Here is a 20654-nt window from a genome sequence, read left to right on the forward strand (position 1 = left end):
TTGAGAGACTGCATGAGCAGAAGGATGTTGTGACCACTGGGCTCTGTCTGCTTGGAAAGAGCTCACTGTGCCTAAGCGAGGAAGATTGGTCAAGATAAGTCTATCCATCGATGCCCTGAGACCATTTGAGGATATCACCAGAGAAATATCATCTGAAAAACATGTTTCAGATTCCCCTGGTATCACTCCTTTTGAAATCAACTGCATCTAATGAACGCCAGGGTAACACGCTAGCTGCTGAGCTGTCAGCACAATGTCAGCGTTGTTTCAGAGGTATTGAAACCTGTTATGGTCTTGCTGTCAGCACCTACCTGGACATAAGATTTAAAAACCTTGGGTTCCGTGATATGGCAAATGTTGAACCTGTGAAAGCGCGACTCATTACTGAAATGCAATTGATCAACCAGACCTCAGCCCCTTCAATGTCAGCCCCTCCAGAACCAAGCTCAAGCTCTGCCACCAGCTCTGCCTCATCAATGGCTCCTGTGACTACCTAATGCTCCCCTGCAGGGGCTGCTGCAAAAGGTGGGATATGGATGGAATTTGATTCCCAAGTACTGGCTTCTCAGCAGCATCGCACAACTGGCACAGATTCCCTAATTGAAATGCGCCGCTACACAGAAGAGAAGCCAGTTCCAAGGGATCACGACCTTTGGTGGAAAAAGAATGAGGCAACATTCCCTTCTCTAAGCAAGCTAGCAAGGAAACACCTGGGAGTCATTGCCTCATCAGTTCGATCAGAAAGGATCTTTTCAAAGGCTGGGCAGCTAGTGAGTGATAGAAGAAGTGCCATAAATGGGAAAAATGTAAATATGTTGTTGTTTCTCAATAAAAATCTGGTTTGTATTCATTCTACAGTGCCTAGTAACTAATAATTTTGTGCACTTCAATACATTAATAAAAAAATATTGCCTAAAGAATTGATCATTCATTCACCTCAGAAATAATGAAATGCTCTCCCCTACACAAAAGTATTTTTTTAAGTAAAAAGTATCGTATTGGTATCGGTATCGATACCAAATTTTGCAGTATCGCCCACCACTAAGGTAGAGATCTAATGTTTGGCATAGTTAGTTTGGCAAACTCCTACAGGTCTCAAGGTTGTGAGATTAGAAGTCACAGCCCTGCCTGACTCATTGTTTTCACACACACACACACACACACACACACACACACACACACACACACACACACCTCAGCTTATTTTTTTAGTGCCCCGGTACTGCCTCGCCCAGCCACCCACACACACAAAGCACTTTTCTGAAGGGCGCAGCAGGCTCGCTGTGACAATGGAAGAACACAGGAAGAGACAAACATGGTGTATGACACAAATGTATTCTTGTTCTCCGTTTTCTGTCTGTGTTTGTGGGGGTGCATTTTGGTTGTTAAACAGATATGATAGAGATAAATCTGACAACACCATATATTATAACACCACTTCTTCTCCCATTAATGTTACTACTGATGCACGGTACACACACACACTCAGTTGTTCACTCGACAAATAAAGGAGTAAAATGAGTAGAGCGCTCTTCACCTTTTTCGTCTAAACAGTATTGGAAACCGGAGTACAAGAAATATAAACAAAGTAATAACCTTAGGACAACAGACTTCACGATAGTAGCTAATGCATCAAATACCTTTCTGTTGCAACCATGCAATTACTTTCAGTCCGAAAATGACAAAATCAACTCAAATGATTAACATGGTGCAAAATAAATGGGTTCTTTCTCTTAACAAAGATGACACATTCTCATCCAAATATGACTGGGTTCAATCAGCAAATTTACACGTGATGTAGGGATCAATGACTCATGTTTTGCATTTTGCATCATTGTTTCCCCACTCACAGAAACAGGCTTCACCCATTAAACCACTCGTGCTAAACCTAATTAACTATCTGTGCACTGACTGCATTTTACCTTAAGAGCTTAATGTGAAATGACGAGTTACATTAGCAAATTTGTCTAATTCTTCAGTGGTAGGGTTTAGTTAATAACGCAATATTGATAAGATACATAAAAGTCTGGAAAACCTGACCACCGTCATGTTTGCGGGGTTCAGCGAGCTATGCTTAACATGTTACTTCAGAACCAGATGGGTCTAGATTTACTGTTAGCAGCTCAGGGGGCGGCTCTGTCATGTATTAGGTGATCAATGCTGCACATTCATCCCAGACATTGAAGGTAACCTCACAGACACCGTCCATCAGCTAAACCACCTCACCATTTTTCTTAGGGCTCAAGATGTCCCCCACACTGATTCTGGGGGGGATTGGGGCGCTTGGATATTTGGGGAGGGGTGGAAGGCTTGGATGGGGAATATTGTGATTCCAGTAATCTCTGTGATCTGTTTCTGTTCTGAAGTATTTGTTGTATTATCCCATTAATATGAAAAATTATTTTCTTTGTTCACTCTTGAGAAAGTTCAGTATCAAACCTTACAACTCAAAGATGATGGGCCTGAATTGTTTCATTTGCCCTCTTACAATGAGAACGTTTACAATCTTGAAGAATAGATGACGTGGAGACTGACAGAAACAGTTGCCTAGAACGGTGTTTATCATAGCAGGTCTCAGGTCCCAGGTCGAGAGCAGAGCCTATCCAAGAGACAAGATGTCCTTTTTCAGCTAAGATAGAATGACCGGTCAAGACACACGAGGGACAGATTCAGAAATACGTAATAGCTTTGTCATTTTTGATTGTTCTCTCGAGAAAATAATTAAACTCTTCAACCAAATATCTAAACTTTTAATCCAGTTTGCAGCCTGTCTTTATTTTGTTTCAACAAGGTCTCTCTACCACACAAATTCCTCACTCGCTGAACAGAAACTTCCACAACAGAAACCCTTTGAAGATCAGCTTATGTAACAAACAGGAAGACAGACTGATTCAGAAACATCCAACCTGTGGTACATACCTGTGTTGTTGAAGTCCTGGTCCACCCAGGAAGAGGATCAGTGAATGTATCTGGAGGTCCTGAAGCTCGGTGACGGGGTGACTACGGACACTGTCTGGAAGAAAGGAAATAATCAATGTAATGTAGTATGTTCAGGTATTAGTTATGGTAAATACATTTTCCACCTGCATTCAAATGTGGAGTATCTCCTGGTAATATTATTAGTAGTAGTATTGGAAGTATCATTTAAAGTATTTCCAGTTCCAAAGTGTTCTTACCTGTGCTGTTGGTCTGTGATGCTGAGGAGGCAGAGAGACAGAGAACAGGTAATATACCTTCAGAAAGGGGAGGAGACTCTGTGGTCACATGATTTACCAGAAACTGTCTCAGAGACGGAGTACCTTATAGACTGCAGTGAATTCTATTTTAAGATTTTAATGTCACGTGATTTCCCAGAAACTGTTTGACTTCAAATCATCAGTCTAACTGGAGGGGACGTGAGGGAGGAGTTCTCTTCAGATAAAACAGTTTCTGATCACCTGAGATTAAGTTCAGGTGTTTCAGCAGCAAATAAAATGAAATCATAATTAATAAATGTATAAAAGAAAATGTCACTGGTGATTAGAGAGCCCGCATCCTGTACATACAGTTAAGGTGGTTATGGTAGTTATGGTGCTGAGGAAACGGTGACGAGGAAGTTTTAGCGTCACATCACGGTGATCTCCTAGTTCTCAGCCTCCAGTCACATCTCCTATTACACGGCCTTGCTGTTCAGAAGTCAGATTAAGGAGGTATTTAGGCTGATACTGTTAGAATTTAAAATGTTATATGTGTTTAAACATTGTGTGTGAATTGCATTATAAATTTAAGCTACATTATTTCAACATAAATGAGACATGTTGGTCATGCATTAAGTTTGTTGTTATAAGTATATAGTTTGTTGTTTGTTACATTAAGTTGTTTGCAATACTTCTGTTTTATAATATAGATGTTCTGGTATATTTTGTTATAATCCACCTCTTCTAAATGTGTCAGAAGTAGAATTGATTGTTAGGGATGCTGCCTGTGTCTGGTTTCAGCCTTTTACACCCACTGATTTATTCCTAAACTGAGAGTCATAAACCTTCAGTCACATTCCAACTGACAAGATAACGGATAAGCACACAAAGAAATCACTGTGGTCTAAAGACCCCACCCTTTTGTGAGATAATACTGGGGGTCCAAGAGCCAAAGAGTCAGACAAATTTGGGGGAGAGCCGTGTTAGGTTGACTCTGTATTTGTCTCTAGGATATCCTATGTAATAAAATGGATTCACACATCCACATCTGAGATTTAGATACTAAGTGACTGAACCCTGAGAATGGAGCAGGATTTAGCTCCAACACCACCTCAGCTTTAAAATTAACTTCTTTACACATATTTCTACAGACAGGACCTTTGATGTTCATTTGATGTTTATAATTTGCAGCTGCTAGTGTATTGGGGCTCACTTTGACAATTAGAAATAAAAATAATTTTTGTGACATATAATATGAATGTCTAATCTGTCATTTGATGCCTTTTGGAGATTTTTCCATCTTTTCTTGGCTTCTTCATGCTCATTAATACACATTTTTACCTGGGGGGGCCCAAACTTTCGAACCCCACTGTATGATGTGATTATTATTGGACCCTAATTAGTATAAAAATGTAATTGCTGTACTCTGAATCTAGCTCAAATGAATTTACATGTTCTTGCAGGCTGGGAACATGAATTACAATAATAAAGCTTCCCCCACTATCGCCCCGTTAGCACTACAGAATGTCTTACTGTTGGTGAAAGAAGTGAAAGTCTTTAATTACTTCTGTAAATGCATCTTGAAAAATTAACATTTTTTGGACTTTTTAATTACTGGACATTAAAGATGAACTAAACTGGAATTTTGATAATGGTGATATAACAGATGTATTTTATTTCTTCTCATTGGTACTATTATTAAAATGGGTAACTTTGTTAAAAGGGATAAAATGGCAAGTTGAAAGTGTTGTTTTTGTAACATGGGTGCTGCCATGTTGGAATTCCACAATCTACTACGTCACTGGCATGGTAAGCTACTCCGTGGCTAACTAGCACTAGCAGCGCAGCCATAGCAACAGCAAACAAAGAGTCGGAGGCTAGCGGACATATGGCTGGGGAAACGGAAAGAATGAAGTCTGGGGGGCTCATACTGTCTTGGCCCTGGCTGCAGTAAGGACCTGTACAGAGCTAAGGCAGCTGGGGTTACGACACATTTCCACAGGCTACCTTTGACAAGGAAAAAAACAATCCTGAACTCATGGCTAGGAGCTAGCTGCCTTAAAACGGGCTAGCCCTCTGACAGCCCCTGGATTTCGAGTCTGTTGCATTTTTTAGCGACAGACTATTTGGAAAGCTGTGCTTCTGATACAACAGGGTCCCTGGTGAGGTTAAGTCCAACAGACTGAAACCTGAGGCCTGCAGGCTCCAGTGCAGGGCAGACCGATAACCCACCGGCTAGTAACACCACCGATGCTACCTGCCGCAGACCGGGCGCTGAAACGCTCACGGCAGGCAGAGGACAGAGAGGGAGCGATGGTTACCGGTTGTCAGCTTACTCTCAAGTCTACTAGGCAAAGGGCTGGGTGTAACGTTGTTGTCACACAAAACACGAACATATTCACTTACAACAATAAAGCCCAACGTGTCGGCTTTATAGCGTTCATCAAAACAGAGACTGACACACTGGGCATTACTGAGACACAACACCGAGCTAGACACCAACGATCCGACCGAGGGAAAGGGCTAGTAACTAAATACGTTGGCAGCTCTTATGACAAACTACCCAAGCTAGCACTCCGACCCTAGACTGTAGAAATAAACCCAGACCCCCAAGATATCACAGATCGATAATAATACGTTTACTAGCTACTAACTAAACCACAGAACCCAACGTCCCTCTCTAATCACCCTGAAGCTAGCGGATGTTCGCCGACTCAGGGCACATTGTTGATGCAGAAACAGCTGCTAGTTCCATTGTAAAAATCTGCCAACTCCGCAAAACTGGTGACTCCTCCGCGCATCTCTGGTCAAACTGGGGTAACTCTCCTACGTGCAGCTAACTTGTACTTGTGTTTTATCTGTTTTAATGATTTTGTGTAAAGCACTTTGAATTGCCCTGTTGCTGAAATGTGCTATTCAAATAAAGCTGCCCTGCCCCTGCCCTAACAAGCGATCCCATTGGATTAATTCGTCCAATCGCATTTTCCATTTATCTGCCTCTATTCTCTTAAAGGAACAGGACCATAACCATGTTTTTCTATTTTCTCTAAATGGACATGATATATTAGCAGTCTATTTCCTAAAATGCATAATATGCTTGGATACAATAAAGGAGGGTGCATGACAGTAAGCACTGTCACCCCCCCAAAGCAATCCTGTACCTCAGTGGAGCCTGAAACTGATTGTCCTCCATGTGGTGGTAGTCAGACACTACAGGCCTGTCCCTCACAGGCTCAAATGCGTAATCCGTGCCATTAAAATAAATTTTTTTTGTGTGTATATTATGTGCTGCAGCCGATGCCTGTATACCTTCGCAGGTCCTACCATGCCAGTGACGTCATTGATATTATCAGCGTTCTATTACTAACAAACGCAATTTTTGTGTTGCTTAAAAAAAAGCTATATTGATTTTTTAAATATTTTTTTTAGTGTAATTCATTTGTGATTACCATAACCAACAAGTTATCAAAAGTTAGTTTTTCAGTTCAGTTCCTCTTTAAATGTGTGAGCATTTACTGCGTCTCTTTTCCACTGTAGTGTTCATATTTTGGAGTCTTCTCCTCCCCAGACCCAGTGTGACGTTCATTGGCTCACTTTCAGCTGGAGTCTTCTTTCTAGAAGTGGATCTTTTGACTAAATGTTGATTCTGAGTAGGTTTCCACGGCTCTGATTTGGATCAGGTCCCAAATTTAGGACCAATAAAGTTATTTAAGCAAGAGTAAATATGGATAGAGGACATTTTTACAAAGACACTTGATGTCCACATGTCAAATAATGTCCTGCCAGTGAAAGACAGGAAGGTCTTTTAAGTATACGATGTAAGATAATCCGGTAACCCTTCCTTTTACAGTCCCCTAATTACCAGGTATTTACCTGGTAAATATATGGTAAGTTATAGTGGTTAATTGGTAATTACCACAGGTAACAAGTATGTAAATGCACAGAAACTACAAACTAATTACTAGGTATTTACCTGGTAAATATATGGTAAGTTTTAGTGGTTAATTGGTAATTACCACAGGTAACAAGTATGTAAATGCACAGAAACTACAAACTAATTACTAGGTATTTACCTGGTAAATATATGGTAAGTTTTAGTGGTTAATTGGTAATTACCACAGGTAACAAGTATGTAAATGCACAGAAACTACAAACTAATTACTAGGTATTTACCTGGTAAATATATGGTAAATGATGTATTTGTGTGTAATTACTAAAGGTGATTAGTATGCAATTACAGAGAAACTATAAGGGAATAAACACCACTATTAAATATCAACTCAACAAAGTACTGTGTACTTATTACCTGTTTAGGTTGGTAATAACTCAGATTTAATTGTGTACTTCCTCAAAATGTAGGCAACCAATTTTTAGAAACACCTCCAGTATTACCCATCAATTCAAGTTAGGTTTGTAGTTATCCAAGGGTTATGTTGGTAACAGCCCATGTTTATTTATTACTATCTTGAAATTAAGATGTAGTTTCCAATAAATTACCATGTCTTACATAGTTGTTCTTCATGGATACACCCATTAATAGAGGGTTTATCACATTATTTACCTTACACTTACCTGGTAACTACCCCGCAGGAACAGTTTCTCCTAGTGTCATGGCACATACTGGGTATGTTCTTGAAGATGTTTTTACAATTTACTCAGTAAGTAAAGTGCAACTGTACTGTAAAAGGAAGCCTTGTTTATTTCCATGGTATTACCAGACTCTTACCACATCTTTTGCTACTGTTTATACATTTATGAAATCACAAACTTTTACCATGTGTGTTCTGAAACTTAACTAAAACATTCTCAGTAAGTAAAGTGCAACTGTACTGTAAAAGGAAGCCTTGTTTATTTCCATGGTATTACCAGACTCTTACCCTATAATCTGTCATAGATTTTCCTCCACTTTTTCGGCAGCTACAATTACTATGTAGAACAACAGTATTTACTCATTAAGAAGGCTGAAAATATACTGTAAAAAGAAGGTACCTTTTACATGGTATCAAAAAGAATTTAAATAAAGAGATATTTACAAACTTAAATCGTATTAACAACCCTTAGTAGAAACTGGGTTCAAACAAACAGAACCCGAACAAAGTGCAAAAGTGGGCATTAACAATAAGGACAGCAGTGTGGCCTCTCACTTTCTAAATTTATATTTAATGGGGAGCAGCTCCGAATCTTGTTTCATTTTGTTTATTTTTTCCCCAAGAGGTTTGTTGCCCTCTAAGAAGGCCTTGCAGGTTTTTGCATAATTGCCTACAGTGTCCTCCTTGAACACTGGCAGCGGGCCGAAGTTTTCGCCTTCTGCAGCAATCACAATTTCAGCAATGATAGCAGTCAACGCGATCGTGTTCCGGTCCACATCCAGTGTTCTGCAGCTGAGGCTCACGCTCCTGGTGCGTCTAAACTCTTTTAAGTCCTCTGGACTCTGAACTACAAGACAGATCATAAAACCACATTAAAACATTATATCATAACCACACAAAAATAGAGTGTTGACTATATAAAACCGGACATTCAGTCATTAAGTGAATAACCTGAAGCAATCTAGTGCCATCACAACTCTTCTTCTGTGACATCAATAATGTATTACAATAAAACACATGACTGATTCATTATTGAATATGGTTGAATATGGCAGATGTATATGGAGTTGTGGATTGTGTGTGTTGGCAGTAACCTTAGCCTTATACTTTTAACACATAAGGGCACTGCATTGAAAATAACATTCTTATATTAAGAAAATGTCATATGTAAATACAAATGTAATTTAGTTGTGAGCCTTCTTTTTTTTTAATTATATGAGTCACCTCGTTTTCCAAATGCTGTGTGGGTTTTCTTCTTCTTCTTCTTCTGCTTTCTCTTCCTGTTCCCTCTTTCAGAAGAGGAGTCCGACTCAGAGTCAGATGTTGAAGAGTCTGAAGAATCCATAACCCTCTTTTTGTGAGACCCTTAAACAGAGTAACAAAGGTTTTTACAAATCAAGCAAGCGACACAGGTTCAAGGTTTAACTGATAAAGAGAGAAAACACCCAGAACAACAAACAATCCACAGGACCTTACGGGACGTAACATTGTGGAAAAAAGCCTTCTGTGTTGGTTATGGGAGGACCACAGTCTGGATACCTTTTGAAGTTGTTGAGGGTCCAGTCTTTACTAGGTTGCAAGCTTTCTCCCTAAGGAAATCCCGTTCTTCTCTTAGAAGCCGGTTCTCCTCTTTCAGAAGCCTGTTTTCCTCTTTCAATAATTTAAAATCCTCCCGGAACTTATCCATGGTTGGAGCAGTGGCTTTCTGTTGAATCTCTACAACTATAATAGATGCAAACAGAAATATATTTAATGTTTAAGTATTTCTTTTTCATTTTACCGTTAACTCCAATGTGCACAACTTGTTCTATTTCAATTGCACTGCAGAGCTTTGTAGTAATCAGGCATCCATATGGGAAAGGCCTTTAATTCCTATTGCACTAAAATAATATAGGCTACTATGAAACAGTTTTTTTTATTTCAAACAGAATATTATTTGTGTAAAAAATTTCCAATAATAATATCAAATACACGTCATTCATTTGATCTAGCTCCGACAGACAGCTTATACGCTTTTATTTTGAAGGCAGCAACGTAACAAATACAACAGCAGGATGAGAGAAGTGTAGCAAGTTAGCAGAGAGCGATGGACTTCACATGACAGGATTCAGAAATTGGATTCATTTTTATGAAAAGCTGTTTTGATTCTTTTGATCAGTGGACCCTTACAGACTGAAGGAAGATAAATAATCAGGAACGGACACATTCGGACTTAACGAGGCTTCAAAGGTCTCTTGTACCTGCACGTTACAGCAGTAACTTTAATCTATAAGAATTAGACTTTGGGGCTCATTGTTTCCGTTAAATGAACTGAACGACTGAAGTGTGGAGAATTTAACCGATCTAACGATGTGCCAGCATGTCCATACTGACACACTGATTAAACATTAATATTTGTATTAACGATCTAAGCAGCTTAGAAGCAGCTAACTGTAATGTGTGCTGTTATACATGTTGTAGGTTGTTTACTGCAAATGTTGCTGACGTTAGCCTGATAGTTAAGTTATGCTAGCAAATAAACAAGTTTTTGCAGAGCTGTGACTGAGCAATCACACTAACTGTAAAAACCGTAACGTTACAGTGAAAAAAACAACTTGTAAGAGTGACAGTTGGTGGCACACTAAACATTTGATTTGGCTTATTAAATTCTTTACTAAAGTTATGTAATTTTAAGCCAACGTTACCTTCATTATCCAACTGAACCGGCCCATCATCTGGGGGGCTTCTGCTCTTATTGGTTCGTCTGGTAACTCGCGTCCTTGGCATGACTCTGTGTTTAACAATATTGAATATGATAAAAAGAAATTAAACAATGAAAATATCATAGCTAAAACACTTAAGTTATTTGTCTGAAATTAGCACTTGGGTTATAACGATATAACGTACCTTCTCTCAGTAGATAACCTCAGCGCTCTTTCTGCCGCCGTCGATATTCAGACTCTTCCGGTTTGACGCATTTCCGGTCTTTCCGCGGGCATTTGCTTCAGTGATTGCGGCGCCACGACAGTGTGAGTGTAATTAATTTATACATATCTATAATATACATGTTAAATTTAAGAGACACAAGAGTAGGCTACTACAGCTACATCTAATATTACGTCTCTTATAGTCTGTATTTTTCAGAAATATGACACTGACAAGAACATTACTTCAGAGGACAGCACAAGGGGGTAAAAAATTAATAAAATGGCTACAGAGGGAGAGGCTTTTGTCAAGTAAAAAACGATGCCCTGTGTGCAACAGCAGAATGAAACTCAAAAGAACCAACACGACCAAGGATGGATATAGGTGGTAAGAGCCAAGCATCACTGCCACACAGGCTACACCTGGATCAATGTGCCATTAGAATATACAGTGTGTAGACTGGGGGACAAGTGACAGTAAGCACAACTATGGGACAGTGATACTGTATTGTAGCATCCTGAGTTAGAAAGGATGTTATGTTACATAACAAACATATTTCACAAGTCAAACACCCAATTTGAATCAGATTTAAATATTTCACATACTAAAGAGAAAACACAAAGCCTTTAGAACATCACCTGGGAAAATCTAGCTTCTGATGATGCCTACAGATCACAGACTCAATACCGTTACTGCATGGAAAGGTTATGTGACCAAGAACTCACTACAACTATTCTGCATAATGTTAATCTGTCCAAATACTTTGAGTACAAAAAGTGCTAATCTCATCCTGTATGGATGTAAGTACCCAAAACTGAAGCTGACAGTGTGTACTTTAACCTCAAGGCCACGGAATCCTTTCACACTGATGGTGTTGAAGTACAGAAACAAAACATAGACTTACAGTACTCATTCTAAGTTTAATGTTCAACAATGATCACCCAGTACTTTATTACAGTCTGACAAACTATGCAATGTTGGATGTTTACAGATTATGTCATATGTTACAGGAGCTGTAGAAAGGCAAACCACAGGGGAAGGGGCATCACACGATCCATCAGAGAGGGCTCAATATTCTCCAGGTCACACATTACGTTAGCATCATGGATGAAGATTATGCACAGGTTGGGAGCTCTCTCTGTTTCTCTGTCTCATGCTCGTTCTTTGTTTTGGTTACACTGTAACAATGTCCTGCAATATTGCCTAATATTACTGATTTAGTCAATCCACATTGCTGGTTTGTTGATAGGTAATTGAATTATTATGTTTAAACGTTGTATTATTACAATTAGGCTATGAGGGTATTAACTGGTAATATGTTGATATTAGTTGTCATGTTCATTAGTTTTTTCTCAGTTTGTCGCAGGGTTTGAGGAAGAGACAAGTGGACATGATCGAGGATGGAGTATGTGGGAGCAGCCAATCATTGACCAGGGTGACTACACTGTTAAGAGAAATCTGTGGTAAAGCAGTCAGGCGACTGGAGATTAGACGGAAAATGCGTATAGGAGGGAGGAGAGCTTTTGTTGCCATAGATGAGAGCAAATTCAGACACAAAAGAAAGGTAAAGTCTGGTTTTGTAAATAAAATGGTAATGACTGTTTTAAAAAAAAAAAAAAGTACAGTGCATCTTGTAGGTGGACAACCATTAAGCAAGACATTTTACTTATTTTCAGTATGGACGTGGACGACATGGACACACCTGGAGAAGACGGTCTTGGGTCTTTGGAATGGTGGAAGTCAAGGGATGCCAAAGACGTCCCATCTTAAAGCTTGTAAAATATCGTTCCAGGAAGCGACTGCTTCCAATTATCCAGAAGTACATTAGACCTGGTAGTAAAGTGATAAGTGATAGCTGGAGTGCCTACAACAGGTTATCACGTCATGGTTACATTCATTATCAAGTGAATCACAGGAGACATTTTGTCCACCCTGGGAGTGGTGCTCACACGCAGCATATTGAACGGGCGTGGCGAAATTATAAAGAGGACATTTACAGATACAGAGGAAACCTGACAGAAAAGGCATTAAAGATGAACTTGAGGTTTATTGAGTGGAGCCACTGGCTTGGAAAGGAGCACAAGAAGGGTATTCTTGGACGCCTGTTTAAAGACATCAGAGCGTGCTACCACGTTTAAGTGATGCTGATGGGGTAAATACTGCAGATTTTCTATTGTGTGATTAATAGTTTCAGTCTATTTAAAAAAGAAATAAAATGAAAAATAGACTCAGAGGCCACATTACAAACCTATCACAAATTATAAAGTATGGTCTGATGTTAAGTTTGTAAATATCTCTTTATTTAAATTCTTTTTGATACCATGTAAAAGGTACCTTCTTTTTACAGTATATTTTCAGCCTTCTTAATGAGTAAATACTGTTGTTCTACATAGTAATTGTAGCTGCCGAAAAAGTGGAGGAAAATCTATGACAGATTATAGGGTAAGAGTCTGGTAATACCATGGAAATAAACAAGGCTTCCTTTTACAGTACAGTTGCACTTTACTTACTGAGAATGTTTTAGTTAAGTTTCAGAACACACATGGTAAAAGTTTGTGATTTCATAAATGTATAAACAGTAGCAAAAGATGTGGTAAGAGTCTGGTAATACCATGGAAATAAACAAGGCTTCCTTTTACAGTACAGTTGCACTTTACTTACTGAGTAAATTGTAAAAACATCTTCAAGAACATACCCAGTATGTGCCATGACACTAGGAGAAACTGTTCCTGCGGGGGTAGTTACCAGGTAAGTGTAAGGTAAATAATGTGATAAACCCTCTATTAATGGGTGTATCCATGAAGAACAACTATGTAAGACATGGTAATTTATTGGAAACTACATCTTAATTTCAAGATAGTAATAAATAAACATGGGCTGTTACCAACATAACCCTTGGATAACTACAAACCTAACTTGAATTGATGGGTAATACTGGAGGTGTTTCTAAAAATTGGTTGCCTACATTTTGAGGAAGTACACAATTAAATCTGAGTTATTACCAACCTAAACAGGTAATAAGTACACAGTACTTTGTTGAGTTGATATTTAATAGTGGTGTTTATTCCCTTATAGTTTCTCTGTAATTGCATACTAATCACCTTTAGTAATTACACACAAATACATCATTTACCATATATTTACCAGGTAAATACCTAGTAATTAGTTTGTAGTTTCTGTGCATTTACATACTTGTTACCTGTGGTAATTACCAATTAACCACTAAAACTTACCATATATTTACCAGGTAAATACCTAGTAATTAGTTTGTAGTTTCTGTGCATTTACATACTTGTTACCTGTGGTAATTACCAATTAACCACTAAAACTTACCATATATTTACCAGGTAAATACCTAGTAATTAGTTTGTAGTTTCTGTGCATTTACATACTTGTTACCTGTGGTAATTACCAATTAACCACTATAACTTACCATATATTTACCAGGTAAATACCTGGTAATTAGGGGACTGTAAAAGGAAGGGTTACCGATAATCCCAGGAGACACGCCCAATCTGACCGGTCGTTGCAGATTACAAAATGTTTCATTTGTTCTGATTCTTTGAACTGTTTCCTGATTAAATCTGTTTACTGTAAATTAAAACGCCGAAGAAGAATGAAGCTAAGGTTGAACGGCCACACCTTCAATAGAATGTCATCAGGTTATGTTATCTAAGATGTAAAAGGTTAAAGGAAGTTGTCATGTAATATGCCCAAGTGAACGGGGCTATATACCTTTAAGGGCATTCTGTTACGTCCCTACGTAAATATGCACGCAGCGCCAGTAACGTGAGTCACGCAGAGTTGTGAAGAGAAGTTTAGCACAGGCATGTATGTTTCCTGCTCGTCTGCTTGACAATACAAGTGTTCATTGAAGTCTAAAACCCGTGTGGACATTTGAATTCTTTACATGGTGTCAGAAGCGTTTGACGGACGCACTGCTTCTTCGAAAGATGGCCAAGTTTCACCCGCCGGAAAGTTTTGCCTTTGATCGACCGAATGAATGGGCTGACTGGAAGCAACGTTTCCAGCGATTTCGGCTAGCCACCAAGCTAAGTGACGAGGACGGCGTGGTGCAGGTCAGTTCGCTGATTTATGCCATGGGGCCTGAGGCCGAAAACATCTTCAAGTCTTTCACCTTCGAGACGGAGGAGGAAGAGAGTGACATCGACGTTGTGTTTGGAAAATACGACGCATACTTCTATCCTCAACGCAACGTTATTCATGAGCGCGCCTGTTTTCACCAGAGATTGCAGCGGCCCGGTGAGAAAGCTGAAATGTTTATCAGAGCCCTGTATGAGCTATCAGAACACTGTGACTTCGGTGCAAATAGAGAAGAACACATCCGTGACCGCATTGTTGTGGGCATTTTGGACAAAGAACTGTCACGTAAATTACAGCTAATGGCTGATCTTACACTTGCCCAAACCATTACAACTGTACGCCAGTCCGAGGAGGTTACACTCCAAGTTCCCCTGCAGGGTGAGTCACATGCAGCAGTGCAGGAAATACGCGGGAGAGGATTTGGCAGAGGAAAGCCCAAGTGGAATCCTAAAAAGAGAGGAAACGATCAAGGAGACTCGAAATGTGGAAAATGTGGGAAATTGAAACACAAAGATCCGGAAAGGTGCCCAGCCATGAACTCTACATGCAACAAGTGTAAGAAGGTGGGTCACTGGGAAAAGAAATGTTATAGTAATTCAGTCAGAGAAGTGACAGAGACTGTTTCACAGACACCGTACTTCCTGGGGGCAGTCACAAACGAAAACAGACATGATGAACAATGGACAATACAGTTTACAATTGGAACAACACCAGTTAAATTCAAAATTGACACGGGTGCAGATGTGAACGTTATGGGAGAAGGGACTTTCAAGACACTAGTTCCCAACAAAAAATTGGAGCCCTCTGATATCACACTGTGCAGCCCAGGCGGTCAGTTGGACTGTTTAGGAAAATTTCAAGCCATCACAGAATACAAAGGAAAGCCGTACTCTTTTCCTGTGCACGTCATCACTGGCTGTAACGCAAACAATCTTCTAAGCAGAGTCACAGCAATGATGATGGGGCTTGTTAAACGTGTCGAAGAAGTCCACAAAGCATTCGGTGAGCATGGAATCCTCAAAACCGAGCCTGTCAAAATCCTGTTAAGAGATAATGCTGAGCCATACACAGTGCACACCGCTCGTCGTGTCCCATTGCCTTTACTGCAAAAAGTTAAAGAAGAATTAAAACGCATGGAGGAAAATGAGGTGATTGAGCCTGTGACTGAACCCACTGACTGGTGTGCGCCTATGGTGCCAGTTCCAAGGAAAAATGGGAAGGTGCGCATCTGTGTTGATTTGAAGAGGTTAAACGAGGCTGTAAGGAGAGAGAGGTATGTCCTCCCAACTGCTGAGGAGATTACCGCAAAACTCAGTGGTGCAACCATGTTCACGTCTCTGGATGCTGCTTCCGGGTTTTGGCAGATACCTCTACACTCAGAAAGCACCAAGTTAACCACCTTCATAACACCCTTTGGGAGATATGCATTTAAAAGACTCCCATTCGGGATCACAAGTGCTCCAGAAATCTTTCAACGCAAAATGACTGAAACACTCAACGGCCTGGAGGGCGTGGCTATCTTCATGGATGATGTCCTGGTGTATGGAGACACTCCAGAACAGCACGACCAGCGTCTTAGCAAGGTGCTGGAAAGGATTGAGTCAGCCGGCCTGAAGCTAAACAAAGAGAAATGCAAGTTCAGGCAGGACAAGCTTCACTTCTTGGGTCAAGTCATTGACAAATCAGGTGTGAGACCTGACCCTGATAAAGTCAAGGCGATCCGCGGGCTTCCACCACCACAGAATGTGCAAGACCTAAAGCGTATTCTGGGCATGTTTAACTACTTGGGGAAATACATTCCCGATCTGTCTACAGTAGGTCAACCACTTTATGACCTGTTAAAGTCCAAGACAGTATGGATGTGGGACCACCCTCAGCAGGAGGCATTCCAGAGGATTAAAGACATCCTCTCCACTTCTCCAGTCCTGAAGTTCTACGATGTGAACCGCCCTACTGCTGTCTCAACCGACGCCAGCAGTTATGGTATAGGCGGAGTACTGTTGCAGCTACATGATGGGGAATGGAAACCTGTGGCATACTGCTCACGTCGTCTGTCTGATGCTGAGACGAGATATGCACAGATTGAGAAGGAGTGTTTGGCGAGTGTCTGGGCCTGTGAAAGATTTGAAAAGTACCTGTGTGGCCTTGAGAGCTTCAAATTGGTCACCGACCACAAACCCCTAGTGCCACTCATGAACCAGAAGGACCTGGACAACGTGCCAATACGGTGCCAAAGGCTACTCATGAGACTTATGAGATTTAAGCCAGTGGCCGAATATGCACCAGGGAAGACCTTAACTGTTGCAGACACACTCTCACGGAGTCCACTACAGTGTCTGGTAAAGGAGGCTGACACTCACTCAGACGTAGCGTGCTACATATCAGCCGTTGTTGACGCCATGCCGGCAACTCCACGTGAGGCCATAAAGACAGCTACAGCAGCGGACTGTAACCTTCAGTTGGTGTTACAGTACATAAAGTCGGGGTGGCCAGAGTACATAGGCCATGTCCCAGCAGCAATCAGAGAGTACTTTCCCATGAAAGCTGAATTATCTGTATACAATGGGATCGTTATCAGAGGCAGCCGTATGGTGATTCCAGATGTGCTGAGAACAGACATCCTGGACCGAATACACGACGGACACCAAGGTTTGTCAAAGTGTAGGGAGCGAGCCCATGCGTCTGTATGGTGGCCCGGCATCTCATCAGAAATCTATCAAAAAGTCAAGTCCTGTCAGGTGTGCTGTGAGATGAAACCCAATCAGCGGAAAGAACCCCTCATCTCTACTCCCTTACCTGACCGGCCTTGGAAGAGACTTGCTATGGACCTGTGCGATCATGACAAAAACACTTACCTCGTTGTGTCAGACTATTTTTCCCGGTTCCTGGAAATTCTTCACCTGCCGACAACCACTGCATCGCAGGTAATCTTGAAGTTGAAGGCAGTATTTGCCAGATTTGGCTGTCCAGACGAGGTCGTATCTGACAATGGGCCTCAGTTTTTATGCCAAGAGTTTAAAGACTTTGCGAGAGAGTTTGACTTTGCACACGTCACTTCGAGTCCACATAACCCTCAAGGGAATGGACATGCAGAGAGGGGTGTTCAGACCGCTAAAAGAATCTTGAAGCAAAAAGACCCTCTGCTCGCCCTTATGTGCTTTCGGTCGACGCCTTGCACCACCACAGGCGTGAGCCCGGCAGAGCTACTCATGGGCCGAAAGATGAAGACAACCCTTCCGACACTGGAGGCAAATCTACAGCCCAGATGGCCTGATCTGGAAACGGTCAGGACTAAGGATGCATTTGAAAAGGAGAAACAAGCGTTCTACTTCAATAAGCGCCACGGGGCTAGGCCCTTGCCTTCTTTAAAGCCAGGTGATCCCGTCCTCATGAAGCTGGACCGTCAGAAAGACTGGAGAACACCGGCCGTTGTCTCTGGAGGCAGCGTCACTCCACGCTCCTTTGTCGTTGAAACGCCTCAGGGAGCAACTTTGAGACGCAACCGGCGTCACTTGCAGCATGTTCTTCCAGCGGCTGATGCCACACACCCCCTGGCTCCAGATAGGCTTCAGCAAGGAACGGCCGCACAGCAGTCTGGGCCTGCGGTCTTCACGGACACCGCATCACCGACCCCCAGTGTCAAACCACCAGAAACACAAACTGGACTGTTCTATACCCGGTCTGGTAGGCTGAGTAAACCTGTTGTAAGGTTGGGTCTGTGAAGGAGTAATCACATGTTTGCTGTGACAGTGTGGCTGTTTCGTTGTTGTTTTTTTTGCCATGGACTGTGGGGAGGGGTAAAGGGAAATTTAGGCACATGTTTAGCGATCCTATAGACTTTAAAGTTATTGACTCTGTGAAGAGAGCTTATGTTCTAATGCTTGTTAGTGTAATGCACAAAGTAATGTTGAGTTAAGCCTATGGATAACTGTGACTTAATGTTTAATCATATACAGTACCCTTTCAAATGTTCAGTTATTGGAGCAGTCAGGATATCTTTTGTATCTCGTTCATTCTCTGAAAGAAACAAAACTAAAAAGGGGAGATGTCATGTAATATGCCCAAGTGAACGGGGCTATATACCTTTAAGGGCATTCTGTTACGTCCCTACGTAAATATGCACGCAGCGCCAGTAACGTGAGTCACGCAGAGTTGTGAAGAGAAGTTTAGCACAGGCATGTATGTTTCCTGCTCGTCTGCTTGACAATACAAGTGTTCATTGAAGTCTAAAACCCGTGTGGACATTTGAATTCTTTACAGAAGTTTCACTGGGAGATCACGCAAAACAATAGCAAACAACAAACAAAGCAAATGCACAACATTGCACGATGATTATATAGAATACAATAGAAAGCTTTTATTGTCATTATACACAAGTACACAGTACCTGTGCAATGAGATTGAAGCCAAACCTTCACACTGTTGACACAAAAATATAAGAAATATAATATAGGATCTATGTAATCACTCTATCACGCCTTAAAAGTACTGAAAGTTATTCTTGATTGAAGGTGTTTTGGAGTTGATTCCAGATGTTTGGTGTATATGACGAGAAATACTTTACCAAGTTCTGTTCTTGTTGATGGAATAATTAGTATTTTTTGATACCCTTGTCTATTAAACACTATTATGGTAAGTGAGCATATTTTAAATGCAGAGGGGTAATTTACCCATTAGTGCTTTAGAAGTGAATATCAGTAAAATGTAATAATAATAATAATAATAATAATTCATTTTATTTATAACGCACTTTTCATTCCTAAGAATCTCAAAGTGCTACACAGGAGAATAATTAATTACTGCACTTCTGAGGGAGAATGAGGACCATTGTACAGTTTCATACTGAATGCATGGTGAGTCCTAGCTGCTGCACCAGGCTGAGTGGTACTGCACATCTAGTTTCTTTCAAGGAAAATTAAAGTAGAGTGCATATAAATGATGTCACCATAATCCAACCCTGATAGGAATATGCTCTGTACAAACCTTTTCCTGGCTGAATAAGGAAAACACCTTTAATTTGTCCATCTGGCCAATGTTAACTGCTTTAGATAAGTCAAATGGAGTAAATAATATTAAATAATAATAAATGGAGCAGCACAAGACTTCATCACCTCAGCTGAACCTGCCAGCCCCGCTGTACCTATAGCTCACTGGTCACTATAGCTTTACCCCCCCCCCCGCAACCTGCGCTCAAGCAGTTACATCTTGGTCACCCCAAATCCCCCCCCCCCTCCTTTGGCTGCCTGTCCTTACAGTTCTCAGCTGCAAAGGACTGGAATGCAAACCCCTTATCTCACTAGCTGTCTTTAAAGTATGTGTGTCTGAGCTCTGATCTGATCCCTGTGCGTGCTAACTGTCCTCCATCAGTCACGCTCTGTTTCACACCCCCTATTGCATTATTGCAGCCATTACTTCAGTCACCCCCCCCTTGCATATTTGCACAGATGCACATCTGCACCTGCATTGTTTACACATTCTGTTTCCGTTCTTTTGCACTATTCACCCGCCCCGGTATGCTCAGGTCTCATCGCCCCCCCCACCTTTGTTGTCACACAATGTTTGCACACCACATTCTGCACTAACTGTCTACTGACTCTTTACTACATCTCAGCATTCAGAAAGTCAGTCTATTCATATATACTGTGTTATTACTGATCTCCATCACTATCTAGACCACACCTTGCACCCAGTGGACGTTGACTCGTTACTACATCTCAGCAGTGTGCTCATACTTTGCTGCACCGGCTGTGTCATGCCTACTTAATCTCCACTCTATGGAGCCTGTTGTATTCTGTTTTCTTCTACTGTACTGAATGAGAAACTGTAAGTTGTCTTGAACGCTTATACTTTTCTTGGCCAGTTCGCTGATCTAAATGAGAAC

At 41.0% G+C, this 20654-nt stretch overlaps 2 protein-coding genes across 2 annotated transcripts; one reads left to right on the top strand and one right to left on the bottom strand.

Annotated features, from left to right (window-relative positions):
• Positions 1-7422: 7422 nt before the first annotated feature.
• On the bottom strand, positions 7423-10791 carry LOC116678083 (protein FAM133). The gene is made up of 5 exons (XM_032508165.1): positions 10652-10791; positions 10450-10535; positions 9305-9487; positions 8990-9130; positions 7423-8612 (listed from the first exon to the last, which is right to left on the bottom strand). Exons 2-5 carry the CDS (start codon positions 10529-10531, stop codon positions 8317-8319), a joined length of 702 nt encoding a protein of 233 aa, XP_032364056.1. The 5' UTR covers positions 10532-10535; positions 10652-10791; the 3' UTR covers positions 7423-8316.
• Positions 10792-10820: 29 nt separating this feature from the next.
• On the top strand, positions 10821-13386 carry LOC116678082 (uncharacterized). The gene is made up of 4 exons (XM_032508164.1): positions 10821-11056; positions 11680-11793; positions 12026-12233; positions 12346-13386. Exons 1-4 carry the CDS (start codon positions 10893-10895, stop codon positions 12805-12807), a joined length of 948 nt encoding a protein of 315 aa, XP_032364055.1. The 5' UTR covers positions 10821-10892; the 3' UTR covers positions 12808-13386.
• The last annotated feature ends 7268 nt before the right edge of the window (positions 13387-20654 follow it).

This window comes from Etheostoma spectabile, unplaced genomic scaffold (genome assembly GCF_008692095.1).
Source record: "Etheostoma spectabile isolate EspeVRDwgs_2016 unplaced genomic scaffold, UIUC_Espe_1.0 scaffold00006419, whole genome shotgun sequence".
Lineage (NCBI taxonomy): Eukaryota > Metazoa > Chordata > Actinopteri > Perciformes > Percidae > Etheostoma > Etheostoma spectabile.

Coding starts and splice junctions, on each gene's coding strand:
- LOC116678083 (XM_032508165.1), bottom strand. CDS start 10,531: ATGCCAAGGACGCGAGTTACCAGACGAACCAATAAGAGCAGAAGCCCC. Junction 9,488..10,449: donor GGTTCAGTTGGATAATGAAG/GTAACGTTGGCT, acceptor CATCTATTATAG/TTGTAGAGATTCAACAGAAA. Junction 8,613..8,989: donor CACAGCATTTGGAAAACGAG/GTGACTCATATA, acceptor TCTGTCTTGTAG/TTCAGAGTCCAGAGGACTTA.
- LOC116678082 (XM_032508164.1), top strand. CDS start 10,893: ATGACACTGACAAGAACATTACTTCAGAGGACAGCACAAGGGGGTAAA. Junction 11,794..12,025: donor TGGATGAAGATTATGCACAG/GTTGGGAGCTCT, acceptor GTTTTTTCTCAG/TTTGTCGCAGGGTTTGAGGA. Junction 12,234..12,345: donor AATTCAGACACAAAAGAAAG/GTAAAGTCTGGT, acceptor ACTTATTTTCAG/TATGGACGTGGACGACATGG.